Here is a 17,574-nt window from a genome sequence, read left to right on the forward strand (position 1 = left end):
AACGAAGAAGACGACACCTGAGCAAGTGGCACACCACATGAATAAAAAGTGAACTATGAATTGAATGAAATATAAATTATCATGTCTTAGAAAATCATCGATGTATGTGAAGTTACTATGACAACACAAATGAATATATCTGGTGAGTACCTAAATTTTCAGCATGACACTTATTTATTTTATGACAAATCTAAGTGTGACATTTTATGTCAGACCACAACAACACACCAGTACTAAATTGTTCATCCAATGCCTGTGAGAGGATCAATTTTAATAAAAACTGTAACAGCATGAGGATACAGTTCAAGGTTGGAAAAACAGCCAGTCCAGTGACAAATATTTTCTTAGTAATATGACCAGTGTCATTTTGTGTCAGGGTAGGAAAGACTGACAGCCACTTAAAACCTGAAATTAAAAAAGTAAAATTTTCAGTTAAAACAAGATGAGAACAATATCTACATCTGTATGGATACTCCCCAAGCCACCATATGGTGCATGGTGGGGGTACCTTGTATCACTACTGGATATTTACTTTCCTGTTCCACTCACAGAGTGAGGGAATCAAAACTTCCTGGTGGATTAAAACTGTGCCAGACCAAGACTCAGACTCAGGACCTTTGCCTTTCATGGGCAAGCGCTGTACCAAATAAGCTATCCAAGTACAAGTCACAACCCATCATCATGGCTTCGATTCTGCCAGTACCTCATCTCCTACCTTCCAAACTTCACAGAAGCTCTTCTGCGAACCTTGCAGAACTAGCACTCCTGGAAGAAAGGATATTGCGGAGACATGACTTAGCCACAGCCTGGGAGTTGTCTCCAGAATGAAATTTTCACTCTGCAGTGGAGTGTGCACTGATATGAAACTTCCTGGTAGATTAAAAGTGTGTGCTGGACCGAGACTCAACTAGGGACCTTTGCCTTTCACAGGCAAATGTTCTACCAACTGAGCTATTCAAGCACAACTCACAACCCATCATTACATCTTCAGTTCTGCCAAGACCTGGTCTCATACCTTCCTAACTTCACAGAAGCTCTTCTGCAAACCTTTCAGAACTAGCACTCCCAGAAGAAAGGACATTGCGGAGACATGGCTTACACAGCCTTGAGGATGTTTCCAGAATGAAATTTTCACTCTGCAGCTGAGTGTGCACTGATATGAAACTTCCTGTAACAAGGGATAAATGACTGTCTATAAGCTTCCATATCAGCCCTACTTTCTCAAATCTTATTTTTGTGGTTCTTACGCACAATGTGTGTTGGCAGCAGTAGAATCATTCGGCAGTCAGCGTCAGATGCCAGCTCTCTACATTTTCTCACTTATGTTTCTAGAAAAGAACATTGTCTTCCCTCCAGGGAGTCCCATTTTAGTTCCCGAAGTGTCTTGTTTGAACTTACTGGTAACAAATCTAGCAGCCCTCCTCTGAATTACTTCTATGTCTTCCTTCAGTCTGACCTGGTATGGATCCCAAACACTCAAACAGTACTCAAGAATAAGTTGCACCAGCATTCTATATGCAGTCTCCTTTACAAATGAACCACTCATTCCTAACATTCTCACAATAAACCGAAGTCAAACACTTTCCTTCCCTACCACAGTTCTCAGATGCTCATTCCACCTCATATAACTCTGCAAAGTTACACCCAGATATTTAAACTAATTGACTGTGACAAGTGGGACACTAGTAATACTGTAACTGAACATTACAGGTTTGTTATTCCTACACATATGCATTAACTTACAATTTTCCACATTTAGAGCTAGCTGTAATTGACAAACTAGAAATTTTGTCTAAGTTGTCTTGTATCTTCCTACAGTCACTCAACTTTGCCACCTTTCTGTACAGCACTGTGTCATCAGCAAACAACTGCAGATTGCTGCCCACCCTTTCTGCCAAATTATTTATGTATACACAGAACAACAGCCGTCCTATTACATTTCCCTGGGGCACTCCTGACGATACCCTTTCTCCGATGAACATTTCCCTTCAAGGACAACTTACAGGATTCTATACGTAAGAAGTCTTCAAGTCACCCACGTATCTGTGAATGTATCCCATATACTCATATCTTCATTAACAGCCTGCAATGGGAGACTGTGTCAAATGCTTTCTGGAAATCTAGAAATATGGAATTTGCCTGTTGCTCTTCATCCATAGTTGACAGTATGTGATGTGAGAAAAGGGCAATCTGAGTTTCACACAAGCGATGCCATCTAAAACCATGCTGATTCATGGACATTAGCTTCTCAGTCTCAAAAATGTTTATTATATTCAAACTGAGAATATGTTCAAGGGTTCTGCAGCTAACCGAAGTTAGGAATATTGGGGTGTAATTTTGCAGGTCCATCCTTTTACCCTCCTTAAATACTAGAGTCACCTACACTTTTTTCCAGTCATTTGGGACTTCATGCTGGGCAAGAGATTCACAATAAATTGAAGCTAGGTAAAGGGCAAATACTGTAGAGTACTCTTTGTAACAATGAATTGGGATTCCAACTGGACCATATTTGTATGATCCTCCTTGGTGAATGATTTCTTGAATGTGACATTTAAAACTTTGACTTTTATTTTGCTATTCCAACTGCTACAACAGACTGCTCACAAGGGATAGAATGGAAGCCTTAGACCCATTTAGTGATTTTATGTATGACCAGAATTTTCTTGGGTTCCCTAACAGATCTTTTCCTAAGGTGTGATGGTAGTAGTTACTGTAGGCTTCATCTATAGATCTCTCCACAGATGTGCGAATCTCTACTAACCTTTGTTTGTTGTCATATTTGTGTTCTCTTTTGAACAGAGAGTGCAACAGCCTCTGCTTCCTCTGCAGCTTCCAAATTTCTTTATTAAACCATAGTGGATCTTTCCCATCCATCATCCACTTATGAGGCACATAACTCTCCACACCATGATTTACAGTCTGCTTAAACTTTGCCCATAATTCCTCTGTGGCCATCTTACTGGAACTAAGTGATGCTAATTCATTGTCTAAGTGAGAAGCTAACAACTGCTTATCTGCTCTATCTATCAGGAACACTCTCTTAGCCTTCTTGACTGATTTATTAACTTTTGTAACCATGGTTTCTATAATGACATCAATATCGCTAATCCCCATTTCTATACTGACATTGTTGATAAGGTATGGCTTATTTGTAGCTACAAAATTTAAGATATTTCTATTACATGTGGGCTGCTGAGCTGGCTGCTCAAGGCAGTTTTCAGAAAACTTGTTCAATGGGATTTTGCATGACTGTCTATCTGTACACCCCCTCCCCACGCCCCCACCCCGCCCCACTGAATTCATTGACATCCTAGTCTACACCCAGTAGGTTAAAGTCACTTCGAACTAGGATTGCATGATCTACGTATTTCTGTGCTACTGACTGTAGACTTTCTTTGAATGACTCTGGAACTGTCACAGTGGAGTTGAGTGGCCAAACACCCAGCAAATAACTTGGTTTCACCTACACCTGTTATACACAACCAGATAACTTCACTATATAGTGGAGATACTGAGTCACAGATAGGCATAGTGAAAAGACTGTCACAAATAAGCTTTCGGCCAGCAAGACCATCATCAAAAATAGATGACAGACACTCTCACACACACTCGCGCAAACACAACTCACACACAAATGACTGCAGTCTGTGGCAACAGAAGCCACAGTGCCAGAGACTGCAGTCATGTATGTGTGAGTTGTGTTAGCGTGAGTGTGTGTGTGCGTCTGTAATCTATTTTTGATGACGGCCTTGCTGGCCAAAAGCGACAGTCTTTTCATTGTGCCTATCTGTGACTCAGCATCTCCACTATATGGTCTGTAGCAACTTTCCTTTTCATAATACTGTTACATTCCATCCTGGATTTTCCATTGTCAGGTAACTTCACTGTCACACCCAACTTCGTCTTCAGTAGAAACAATATTTTTGTCAACTGCAATGAACACTTACCCTCCTTTGGCCTGTAATCTGTCTTTCTGATATACTTGCTTAATATCTCAGAGCTTTGCACTTTGGGTTTCAGCCATCTCTCAGTCCCAAGAATAATTTGGGTGTGAGAACACTGCTTTGGAGAGCAGTAAATTCAGGAACTTTATTATAAATACTTTGAGAGTTTACTGATAAAATTTTTACTATCAAAGTGTTCTTAATCTGAATGCTGTCTGACTTCCCTTGCTGCTTATTGACTGGTGAGCATTCATCGGAGCACCTGAAACTACCATATAGCATAAAAAAAACTTCACGTGCACTCTGCAAATCCTCTGCTACCCGAATAGAACCACTGTCAATTGACAGAGCCTCCAAAATTATGCAAAAAGAAGCAAGACCCAACACAACTCAGCACAGACTACCAATTAAGATGGTGAGGATCCACCACATTGTGATATTTGAATCTGTCCCATACGTCACCACAAGTGCTTGGGCTCACAGACTGAACATACAGTCTAAGAAGTCAATTGCAATGTGAGGTCAGTGTGGTGTACTCCTGAGAATGAGCAGAGCCTTCAACACCTCATCACTAGAAGCACTTTGCATTGTGATGGGGATCTACCAATTAGACATAACAATAAATTATAGACCTGCACTTTACCAGCTTAACAGGGACAGTCTCGATAAAGTTGCCAAAATTACGGGAATCAACATTATAAGCAAAACAATAATGAAACAGTGGTGATTTCAAACATGGCAGAGAGAGTGGGATGCATCTGACAAGGGTCACCATGTACACTCTTTCTTTCCTGACATACGCAAAAGATTACAACTGGAACATGTCGACCCAAGCCAGGGGATGGTCCATTTCCTGGCAGGCCAAGGGCTGTACCTGGTACACTTAAACTACATGGGACTGACTAATGATGAAATATGCATTTTCAGAGAAACTGGAACACCAGAACATGTTATATTGCTATGCAACAATCTAGCACAAGTGAGACTTATACAGAATGCAGTGACTTTGCAGGATAATGCATAATCCTGATAATTGGAACACAATAAATGGTGTAGCTTATATTGTATCAAACATACTCCATGAAGAATACAAGCGCCAATTCCCATATGCAATGAGGTGTGTATAAGCAAAAACAACACAACAAACCACATGGGAGGACACAAGCATGACCAGATATCGAAACCGAGGAAGAAACCAACACACTGTGTGAACATGACTCAGAAAGGATCAACACATAATGGACCCAAACCAACAATAGATGACACTGCATGCCATAACACAGTCACAAACAACACAACAGGCAGTAACAATCATGAAACTAACAACACATACTAAGACTTTAATAATAAGGTACTGTCACTTCGGAGGAGAAAGCTTGAACAACTTTTATTCAGAGACTCCTCCTCCCCAATGACACATTGCATGTTGATTAAAGTATACTGCACACAAGCAGTAATGTATTGTTCATTTTACTATGCATAGACACAAGTATATTCTCTTCGTTGTGTAAAGCTACAATCAGTGAATTTTCTGTATCGGATGTATCTTCTGTACAAAGTTTATATAAAACTAAAAATGTAATGTATTAAGTTATTTAAGAAATACTGCATTCATGTAGCAATGAACTACATTCTATTTCTACTAACAAATTTACAACCAAAGTGTATTCCTCATTTAAAGTTAAAATTCATGTATTCCATGTATCAAATGCTCAATCGGTATTTAATCTGTATAATACCAGGCGTATGTATCTAAGGCATCACATAGAATATATGATAAATGTCAACAATAAGACAAACAAGCAACTGCTGAATATCATGTAGTGTCCTGACATGCAACACTCCAAGTAATATACCAATACATACAAACACAATAAACATACATAAATGCAAACCATTTCAGATGGGAATAGCTCGAGGTTCTATCGAGAAATAGGTTATTATCAACCAACGAGCTACTTAGATTATATTACACATCCAAATATAGTATATTACTTGCCTCTACATATTGCAACTTATTTTCACCACTCTTATTGTATTACTTTTTTTACATTTGCATTATATAAATTATATTCTCATCAACTAGGCAGAAACAAACTATTTAGAACCATTTTAAGAATTGTTAAGCATTCAATTCTCCGTAACCTTAGAGAATTTTTTTATATTATGTTCTTTGTATTATTTAAAAAAGCATTAGTAACTGTATGCCAATAATATTGCAATAATAAGATGTCTTAACTGTTAGATTTAGAAGCATCTGAGCCACCTTACATTTCAAGATGGTGGGTTACTCTATACTGTTAATAAAATTAATAAATAAATTCCTCTGACTTATCACAGAGAGTCCTGCAAACCCCACATAATAACACAAGTCTAGAAATTTGCAGCCAAGACTCTCACATAGTCGACAAAGCCTTTGATTGAGACTCCCTTCTTGGCTCCAAACCAAAGGACGCCGATCAACTCTGGGAACAATATTGCAAATTCCTTGCTCTGCTTACACCCTGCATTCAAGGTTACCAGTCTTCATCATCTTCACAAGCCACCTGTATGAGCTGTGGATGGTCTCAAAACTCATGCAACAGGCTTTGTTGGTGCTGAAATAAGCCAAAACTTGCAGATGACTGCACACTGCATGCTCAGTAGCTGCAATCGAGGCCACCTACATTTCTCAGATGAGGCACACGAGCAGACATACTGAGTGCACATTTGATTTCTTTGCAGTCCTGAACGCTGTCTGCATAAGGGGCTCTATAAAGTGCCGAATGTTGGAGCTCCTGATAACTAGTAAACTCTTCCCCTTGTCTGCCTGCTTGGACCCTGCTGAAGGAGAGGCCACCTGCCCACTCGCAGGATGAATGGGTGATGTCAGGCGGGCAGTCTCCAGATTGGCCTGCTGCCTTGAGCAACATGAACGCATTACCACTGTCACTCACCCTGCTGAGTAGGTGGATCCACTGTGTTGGGTGCACTAGGAGATGTCTCAGAAACAGAGCCCATTGGCAAAACAAGTGACACCTGAGGTGTCCCATGTGATGTGCCACAATCTCCGCCACTGCTACACCCCAAGGTAGCAGCCTGAAGGTGACTGACCACAGCCAAAAGTGAATTCAGCTGTTTGCAAATTGCGAACAGCTTCACCTGTATCCACACACTAAATGCACCCATCCTAACCTTCCTAGCAACACTAACTGCAGAAGTTAACTATAAAAGCTGACAGAGTCCCAGATATGCAACTTGCTACTCTCTAATGTGTCACCAATGGACGCTGATGTGGTAATGAGCTATGTAACTTGCTGTTCAGTTAGCAACTACTGACTGAAGGAATTCACCCTCACAAAAATGCGAGGTTGAACTTCTTAAACAGAAAAACATGCTCAATATTTAATAAATATACTATGAGGAAAATACAGTAAAAAAAAACTTAACTTGGAAGTTGGTAGAAGTAAATCAGCTGAAGGCTGGACCCTGACTGACTGGCTTACTAAAGAAAGGGACCTGTAGTTTACTTTACAGCTTCATTGGTTTGTCAGTGATAAATTATATGTTGATAGAAGTACTTGAATTAAGAGCCATTTAACCTCTTGAAAAATAAGTAGTCCATGGAAAGAAAAAAATGTGGAAGTTGGATGCATTCTACAGTGTTGTTATGCTTTTACTGTTTTATTTACAAGGCTCTCATTCCTTTGCTTTATTAAAAGTCCTTTTTTTATATATATGTTTTGAAAAAGGCTATCTGTGCATATGAGCACCGAAGAAATCACATACAGAGACTTCTTCTTTTTCCACTTTCTTTAATTTTGACCATCTATGGACCATATGAAATAGCTTCCTCATGATTTTATCTTTTTTCCTGATTTTCATCTTTCCAGTATTTATTCATTCTTCACTGTGTTCTTTTCTTCTTTCATCTGTCCATATAGCCGTGCAGCTGCCCTTTTCCTGGAAACCCTCAAACTTCCTAAACCTGTTTCATAAAGTTGACCTGTCTAGAACTTCTACTTTCCTTTTTTAGTTCCCTGAACCAACTGATTAGCATTTTGGGATTTTTGTCAAAATGGTCAAATTTTTTTTAGTCAGTCTTTCCAGTTTCATTCAAACCATAAAATAAAATTCTCCTTTTCCTGACAGCGTCAGATAGCTTCTCAGTTTGAGTGTAGATTTCTTCATTATTTCTTCACATACTCCAAACTTTTCTGGGACCAAGCCTCTTCTGTAGGATCTACTGTTTCTTTTTCTCCAACTTTTCAATTTCTCCTTTTTTGTTGATGATAAACATTCTGCTGCATAAAGGCACTCCAGTATGGTAACAGTGTTGTAGTGTTGGATATTTGTTTTTACTGGGAATGATTTTTATTGTAAATGTCTTTCATTAATTGATAAGTCATTTCCATTTTCTGTGCTCTATTCTTGTTTGCCTCTTTATCTAAACAGATACTATTATATGCTAAATTTAATCCATAGTTAAGATATATGTGTTGTTGATGACCTTCCTCTGTTTTACAGCACGCAGCCCTGTATTTTCTCATGCCACTGCATCCCTCCAAGGTCTTTCAACTATTCGTGCCTTTGGTGCTCAAAAAGTGCTGGAAAAAGAATTTGATCGTATTCAAGTAAGTGTGTTTGATATTTTTCTATGACACCTCGATGTGATTGAGAATGTACATTAATTAATTATGTTTATATTTTACAGGATGTAAATTCATCTGCTTATTACTTATTTATGGCTATAAGTAGAGCTTTCGGATTATGGCTGGATTTAGTTTGTGTAGTGTATCTTGCTGCTGTCACATACAGCTTTCTAGTCCTGGGACAAGGTAAGCTATTCAAAAGTAGACAAAAATAATGAAATTTTAAATAATCCAATTCACTGATATAAAAAAATAATCAACTTAATAAGGAACTTGTCTCTATTTTTATTCCAATTACCATAGATTTAAATTGTAGTTGCTTAATTATTTACATCCAATGCCACTGTTAGTCATAAGTTAACTCATTACATCTGTTTACAGTTAATGTCATTGAACTTAATCTGTAATGGTCTACTTCTTTTGTAAATGTTATAAAGCTTTGTGATACTTGTTATTATATCATTTCATCAGGCAAAAATAATAAGTCCGTACTTCTGCAGACTTCCTCTTTACTCTGTATGAAGCCAGGTGAAATACTATTTCAAATAGAATGTGCAGGAGAAAGTTGTTATTCTATCATTTAAATTTAAAATGTTAATACTTCACAAATTACTAATAACAGGGTTGTTGAAATCTGGAATTTCATCAGTGTTGGCCATTCCATATTCATACGCATTCAGAGACCACAATGTTGCACATATTATGTGCAATTGCTTAGTGAGTAATGTAATATCCATCCAAATAACTTGAGTGATTGCTCAATAATGTATGGTGCTCTGATTATCTACACTATCATAATGGTAGCAAGTGAGCAAAGGGACACTATAATTAAGATGGCCACAATGTACGTATGGGTTGTGCAGTTGGCTTTACCTTGATGTTAATTGTTCTCTGTGGAACTGGCGTATTGCAGATCACTGAAAGGTAGCACTTGCAAAGCATTTGTATGCATATATTTGTATTTTACAGAACTGAATTATAAATAGTTGTTAAGAATATTTATTAACAAAAAGTTAAATACAATTTACATCTCTCCTTGCATAATGAACACGCAACATAGAACTGACTGATTGTTATACACACATACATACTTATAGTCCAGTAACAAGGTTCTTTTTGCTTACAGTAAACATGGTAGAAGATTCTTATGGCTTTATCATGTGCGTATAGTTTTTGACCAAGTTTTTGACCTCCAAAACCTTCACGACAACTTTTAGTGGTAAAAAACAACAAAATTTCGGTATTTTTTCAGATTTTCCCTATTACTCAGAAACTATGCATCCTAAAGACAATGTTTCCATTCCCAAAACAAAAGAGCATTAAATTTTGTGTCAAATGACCTACTTAAATGTCAAAATTAGTGCAGCTGTTTGGCTGCAATCAGTTATATTTCGGTTATTTTTACCAACTTGGCTGAAGAATTGGCTCCAGTGCCTGCGACTCAAAAATGTCTACTCCAAATGAAAACTGTCGAGTTATCAAATTTGTAGAGCATGAAATTTCATGTTACAAAAGCATCTAGTTTTTCAGTTTTAGGCATACATTTGAAACCCAAAGTAAGTCAAAGGTATTCAATGGAATGAAATTTCCAGTGGGAAAATGGCCCTCTAATGAGTACACATGTGTTTTCTACATATATCTTTTTATTTTCTTCATTCATGTGTATTTGTATTCATTTTTATCCATTCCTTAATTGGTAAGAGTGGGGTGCTAAAATGAAAACCAAGTATATGTATTTACGTGTGAATAATTTAACAATTTTTACAACTGAACAAATAAAGGCCATGACAGTATTAAAGAAACACTATTTAATTACCAAAGATTCACATTCCATCAAATTTCAGTTCCATCGAAGTTATTTGGGACACTGTGGCAGGTCCTGGTTCAGGATCCGATCTTCAAGATCCATTGTGGCACCTTCACCAACTTCCTTGTCCTAGAACATATCTTCAATCTTTTCCTCAACCTTGTCAAGTTTAATTTCTGGGGCATTCTCGCAAGATATGCCACAACAGTGTTTGCATCTTGAGGAGCAGTTCAGTCCAGATTTGTGACATCCGCTTACTGCTGCGCATCCTGTTTTGTATGCACACGAAACCATTTTCAGTAGTGTGTGTGGTACTGCATCTTTCGTCATTGTCACGGGAAACAAACCTGATAAGTTTTACTTCCAACACCACTGGCATGGATCAGTTTTCTTCCCCAGTCAAGATTGTACTTGATGGTAGGATAACATTGGGTGCCACCTTGCTGCATCTGATGTTGACCGTAGGCTTTCAAGTTTGAAAGATTTTCTCAGGGCAGACTTTACAAAGAGCTCATACCTGAGCTCATCCAAAGTCACACAGTTGGGATTTGCATACAGTGCTAACATCAGCTGTTCTGCCTGTGCTATTATGTCTTGAGAGACTGAGAGTTTAACAAATTCAGCAACTTACGCTTTGAGGTGTGGCTGTTGCTCTATAAGGTTCAGTAATTTCTTGTTTCCTTGGGTAAAAAAGGTGAATGTGGTATCACATCCTGTAAGGGCACGGTTGAAAAGGGCAAATGCAGGATTGACATTGAAAGAATTATGGGAGTACCATGCTCTTGCTGGTTTCCTTCTTACTGGTTTATGAAAGTACAAGTTGCTGTAGTTGTTTCCTCAACATGTTAGGAGAACAAACACATCATTGTCCTCACTCACGATTGCCACACTGTCAGAGTCAGCAATTTGGGATGTATATATTTCCACAATTAATTCTTCTTCCTGGAGCAGCTAAACACCTCTATCCTCAAATTTCCACATGACCGTCAAAATCAAGTGCTTCTTGTAGCTCTCATTTGTGAGAAACTTCTCCTGTGTGACTGCAGCATTTTTATCTTCATCAAAAATGGTATCTGATGAACATGGTCTCTTTAAATGATGTGACTTTCAGAAGACTTTGTCCTCCTTCATGAAGCATCACTTGCATAGCCATCGAATACAACTGTGATTTTGGATCTTTAGTGCTTTCTCAAGTAGGTTTCATATTTCACGCAGATGGCTCCAAACTTTTCTTTGATGTGCAAAACGACCTTTTGGAGCAAGTCACCGCCATCTACCACAAAGCTTTTTCTTTTTGGTACTTCATTCTGCTGGAGAGATGTGAATGCATCATAGGGCAATGACTGTGTACCCTTATTGTGTCTGTCTTCTGTGAACAGCGACATGGGGTATGGGGAAAGTTCAAACAAGAAACAGAACTTCAAGTCCTTATCAGGAATCCTCTTCATTCCAATCTTGAGAGCTATAGTGCAGGATGCAAGTGTTATAATGTTGAGGTTGCATTGAAATGAGATGTCTTCAAAGTTCTCTTCTCTAATTCTGTTGATCCCCTTAATTCCTTCCTCTAATGCCGCATGACAATTTACCAATTCATCACCAATTACTCCACTGCTTATTGACATAAGCATATTACATGTTGGAAAAGGTGGAAAGTTTTAACAGCCAGTCATTCAGTTTTATCTCTGCATGAAGTTCTTAAAGCCACATGTTGCTTGCTTGTTCCTGATGATGCAGCTTTTTGACAAACATCACAGGAGGATGCCATCCCTGAAGTCCCCTTTGTGAGCAATGACTCTGATAACCCATGTCTGTGAGTTAAACTGCTTTTCACTTTCATTGTTTTCATTAAAGTTTTCTCTGTTATCATGTCAGACCGTAGGACACACCAAAATTTATCACTTCACCTGATAGTGAAGTAGCCTTCAGTTGTAAATTTGTTTTATTCAGCAGCATCAATTCAGTCTTCCAAAGAGATGTTCTCTTGTAAGTAAAGGTGAGCACTTTTGGCATACAGGAAATGACTGGTGGCATGAAAGTATGACAGCATTTTTAATGGTGTTTAAATGCTGATTCCAGTTTCCAGTACACTCAGCTTCAATGAAGTGTTTTGTGAGCATAACCATGCTGTAATATTGGACCCATAATTTAGCTATTTTTCTTCATCTTCGTACATCCACAGTTTAAATGGAGGACAGTGGGACATCATCTTGTATAAATTTATATTAAAAATGAAGAAATTCCTCCAGCTGTATTTAAGGTGTCGATTTTATTTTGGCAGCTAGTTTCAATGTTGTAACAATGTCATCTTCAGGCCCATACACTTGTTGACATAAACTTTGTGCGGCTGATACTGGAAGTCAGTGGTGAGGTATGGACGTGTTCCGTGTGGAAGGTGGGTAGTGTGGTAGGTGGGTAGTAACTTCCACATGGAACACGTCCATATCTCACCACTGACTTCTAGTGTCAGCCGCATGCAGTTGACGTCAACAAGTGTATGGGCCTGAAGATGATGTTGTTGCAATGTTGAAACTAGTTGCCAAAATAAAATCGACACCTTAAATACAGCTGGAGGAATTTCTTCATTTTTAAAATAAATATATTTTTCTTCATGGTTCAATGCTGCAAATCACATTTTCGACAAGATTATCACATTTATATAATCTTCATTTTCATGACATTTGAATACTGATGGTCTGTTATGGAGAAGCAACAATTCCTCAGTTATTTTCATGTAAACTTCTTTGAACTCAATCTCCTGAAAGGTAATGTGACAATCCCATACGTATCAGTGTATGAGCTCTAACAGCTCTTGCATACACATACCCACTCAAAACTTTATCAAAACTGTTTTCAGTGAATATTGTGGACAGTAAGTCTCTCAAGCCCCTTTCCTGCCATTATTATACTGCTGCACCCCAAGAAGGGCATTAGAAGGTGAAACCACCTAATTGTACAATGATATGTTCTAAATTGCTGCCTTTGCTTCTTACAATATCCATTGCCTTCAATAAAAGTGGTTGATTGAAAGTGGCAAAACGTCACCTTTGAACATGTTTTATGTATTTTTTCAATGCTCTTAGAAAACATGTATATAGTATGTTATAAAGATTGGAGCATACTTTAAGAATGGGAGGCACATTGTTTTTGAACAAACTGACTGTCAGCGATTTGTGGCTTCTTCCATGAATCCTTTCCACCTGGAACATCAGTGAATTTCTTCCTCTTTCCATAAAACCACACAGTCTCATATTCAGAGAGCAAGAAGCACTCAGGGTAATCAAAATTGAGATCCTTTATAATAATACTGTTTAAGCCAACATCATTTGCTTTTTGATAGGTGATTGACTGAGGAATATCAACTGTATACAAAAATTCAAAAGTTGAATGTCTCCTTTTCCAATCAATGTTCTTGTCAGACTCCATAACTGTGTAGAGAGTCACTGACATTATTCCTCCCGTGGAATGGAAAGCGTTCACCCCATCAATGATGTTAAAATCATGTTATTGAAGATGCACTGGATGAATCCTTCACAGGTTGTAAGTTACTAACTTACGATGTCCTGCGATTTTCCTATCCTTACTGGATTTTTCTGTTTCACTTTAACCACATCACCATCTGCCAAGTTGCCATCACATATTAAAACACACATCTGTACAACCTGGAGCACTCATTTTAATTGCACTGGCCATGCCACTAAAGTAAACCGAAATGAAGAAATGAGAATTTTGCATGACACAAGGAGTTTTGAACGCACCCCTCTCACAACAAAGGAAGTCTGGGCATGGTGAACAATGGAAGCAGTAACAAAGGAATAGAGTGGATGGCAGCCCCAGCTGTTTACAACATGTCAATCAAGGGAGATCTACAAATACCTTTACACTTGAAGATGGGACAGATTAATTGTTCTTTGTTCTTAATTTGTCTGTGGATCATTTCTTACAATGATATTGGATGCGTCATGTTTACATAAAGCTTACATATACATAGCGAAAATACAGTGATATATATCACTTTGTGTATGATTGCATTTATAAGCTGACTGTCACATATATTTTCTAGTTGCAAAAAGACAGTAAACATACATATATTTTATAGAATATTCACAAAAAATGCCATCAAAAGTACATTATAAAAGGCACCAAAGATAATATAGCTCATTTTTCTGTAATTCCTTGGCCTTCACTCAGCACTGCCAAGAAAAACAGAGAAAAAGTAGAGGACAGCAGCAGCAGTGTTTTGACAGGAAATATTCATTTCATTGAATATCTTTGATTTACAAAAAACAACAAAATGGATTGATTTTCAAATATATGAACACTTAATAGTGCGTAAAACTGAAAAACTGTATACTTTTGTAACATGAAATTTCATTCTCTACAGCTTTGATAACTCGACAGTTTTCATTTGGAGTAGCCATTTTTAAGTTACAGGCACTGCAGCAAACTCTTTAGCCAAGTAGGTAAAAATGACTGAAATGTGATAACTGATTGTGGGCAAACAGCTGCACCAATTTCGACATTTAAGTAGGTCATTTGACACAAAATTTAGTGCTCTTTCTTTTTAGTAATGAAAACATTTCATTTAGAATGCATAGTTTCTAAGTAAGAGGAAAAAATCTGAAAAAAATAACAAAATTTCGTGGTTTTTTGCCCACAAGAAGTTGTCGTGAGGGTTTTGCAGGTCTAAAATTTGGATTCTACACACTATCAATTACATACTCAAGATAGAAAATAAAATCTGCTAGCTCATTTTTTGCAAGGAAACAGTTTTTTTGTGATGTCATTACTGGACTATTATTTTCAAGAGCCCTCATGACACTGTTGATACTATTGACATAAATATTCCACATTTCCTTACATTTATATTGCAATCAAATTACATTAAATATTTATCAAAACTTTACAGATTTATCCTTGCTCAAAGATTTGGTAAAAATGTCTGCTACATTGTTTTCTGAATGTACTTTACAGTAGTCTGTAATTCCATTCCTATAGCATTCATTCACAAAATCATAATTTACTTCAATATACTTTGATTTTTTTTGTAAAGTTAACATATCTAGCAATATTGGCTGTCCCTGAGTTGTCTTCATATACTTTAACAGCCTCATCAGGCTTTGCAACAAAAATATTCGAAAATCCAGAACTAATGTAACCTCTGTGGCAGCTTCTTACAATGCTATATACTCAGCACATGCAGAATATTTTGTAACACCTCTTTGTTTCTTAGATTTCCAAATAATCTAATTCTGTAGCCTGATATGGACTTGATGATCTATGAAATGACCCACCCAGTGTGCATCTACAAATCAATCTAAGAGCTCAATACTTTAAGTCCTTCCATATGTTAAGTACAAATCTTTTGTTAAATATAAATGTTTCAATATTCACAAAGCATATTTAAAGTGAGTATCATTGTAACATTTTGAAATCTATTCAAACAATTTACACTGTAACTTATATCTGGTCATGTTCCTTAAGTAATGTACATCAGGTCACCTGTCAAGTTCCTGTACTTAATATCGTGATTTGAAAACTGCTATACATTTTAGCTTTCAGCCAAAATGCCCTCTTCTGAAGTAGAAAACACACACATTCATACAAGCAAGACTCACGCGAACATGAACAATACTCTGGCCACTGCGGCCACAGACAGTGGTCATATGTGTGAGTGTTAATGTGTTTGTGTTTACTACAGAACAAGACCTTTTGGCTGAAGCTAAAATGTGAAGCAGTCTCTTCATTGGGCCTACCTGTGACTCAACATCTCCTTTACATAATGGGTAGCAGTCTGTCCTTTTCATAATACTGCTGTAACTCCATCATGGACTTTCCATTGTTTAATATCAAGACTTGCATCTTGTGCTGGTTGTAATCTAAAATTAATTTCCATTGGCATGCTGCACAACTTTGAATGTTAAATCTGATATTTTTTAGCTATAGGTTCAATATAGCTTTCCTGGCAAAGATCCCTTACATTCTTTGTATAGTTGTACTCAATGTTTACCACAGGATAATTCTTTGCTTCACCTAAGCCTGCCATTCAAAATAGCTTGGACAACTGATTCTTTGTTTCTTGTATTTCCCTGTAACTTTTACCACAGATTAAGAATCATCAACAAACACAGTTATACAGCTCATATAATTTGCGGTCATCAGTATCTACGGGCAGTAATTATATTTACTTCTTTTGAAACCTAGACTTTTTAAAATCTCATCCAACAATCATACTATGCTCTGTGACTTTATCTCAAACCATATAACACATTAAGTAACTTACAAACTCTGCCTATTTCATCCTTGTATACTGGAGGTCGCATTACACATATTTCTGAAAAAATTTGCTATTTAAAAATGTGGTCTGTACGTTCATTTGTTCCACAATCAAGCCCTTTTGACAACAGTATGACAACAAAAGTTTCAATTTTTCAATGTTTGTGTTATAGCAACTGGTGAATCAATATCATACACACTTTACTTTTTTATTTTATTTATTTATTTATTTGTGTGTGTGTGTGTGTGTGTGTGTGTGTGTGTGTGTGTGTGTGTTGAAAGTTCCTTACAACAAATCTTAATTTACAAGTGTTATCAGATTTTTTTGTAAAAATCCAGTTTACTGCAAGAACATTTATATTCACTGTCTTGATTACTAGTTCCAAAGTTTTGTTTTTATCTGAGCGGTCAATTTCTGTATCCATTGCTTGCTTTGAACATTTGGACTCATTACTATTCAATGCTTCCTCAAAATTTTCTGAGCTGTCAGCACTACAGAATTTACATAAATGAAGTTACTCATGACATAATCATTAAATCTGTCAAGGACTCTAAGTTCTCTAGTTGACCTTGTCAACTTAAATTCTTGTTCTTGTTTATGATTGCTTGAACACTCTTTGATACTCTTTTCTTCCATTTGTTCATTTACAGATTCATTTTTTTATGCTTTTTCACTCAGAATCACTAAAAGTTTTGCACTGTGAATCAGAGCCCTTTAGATCAATTCACCTGAGGGAATATGGTATAGTTGTAGGTAAACAACTAGAATTCTCTCATATACAGATTTATTCACACTTAGTGTCTACACAGATACAAGTCCGGAGGCTAACTCCCGTTAGCGTCCAACATGCTCCTCAAAGCCCTCTCCTCAAAGATAGCACACTTACGCACAGAACAAATATCGATTTTTATGGCGCTC

The 17,574-nt window shown here is 37.3% G+C and overlaps 1 protein-coding gene across 3 annotated transcripts in view; it reads left to right on the forward strand.

Annotated features, from left to right (window-relative positions):
- Window positions 1-17,574, forward strand: part of LOC124775036 (probable multidrug resistance-associated protein lethal(2)03659) — a 294,648-nt gene that overhangs the window by 208,307 nt on the left and 68,767 nt on the right. For all 3 annotated transcript variants that reach the window (XM_047249811.1, XM_047249810.1, XM_047249812.1), the window contains 2 exons: window positions 8,451-8,557; window positions 8,638-8,761. In XM_047249811.1, the coding sequence (XP_047105767.1) occupies window positions 8,451-8,557; window positions 8,638-8,761 (231 nt within the window). The remainder of the gene's footprint in view (window positions 1-8,450; window positions 8,558-8,637; window positions 8,762-17,574) is intronic.

The sequence above is a fragment of the Schistocerca piceifrons genome, chromosome 2, assembly GCF_021461385.2.
Source record: "Schistocerca piceifrons isolate TAMUIC-IGC-003096 chromosome 2, iqSchPice1.1, whole genome shotgun sequence".
NCBI lineage: Eukaryota > Metazoa > Arthropoda > Insecta > Orthoptera > Acrididae > Schistocerca > Schistocerca piceifrons.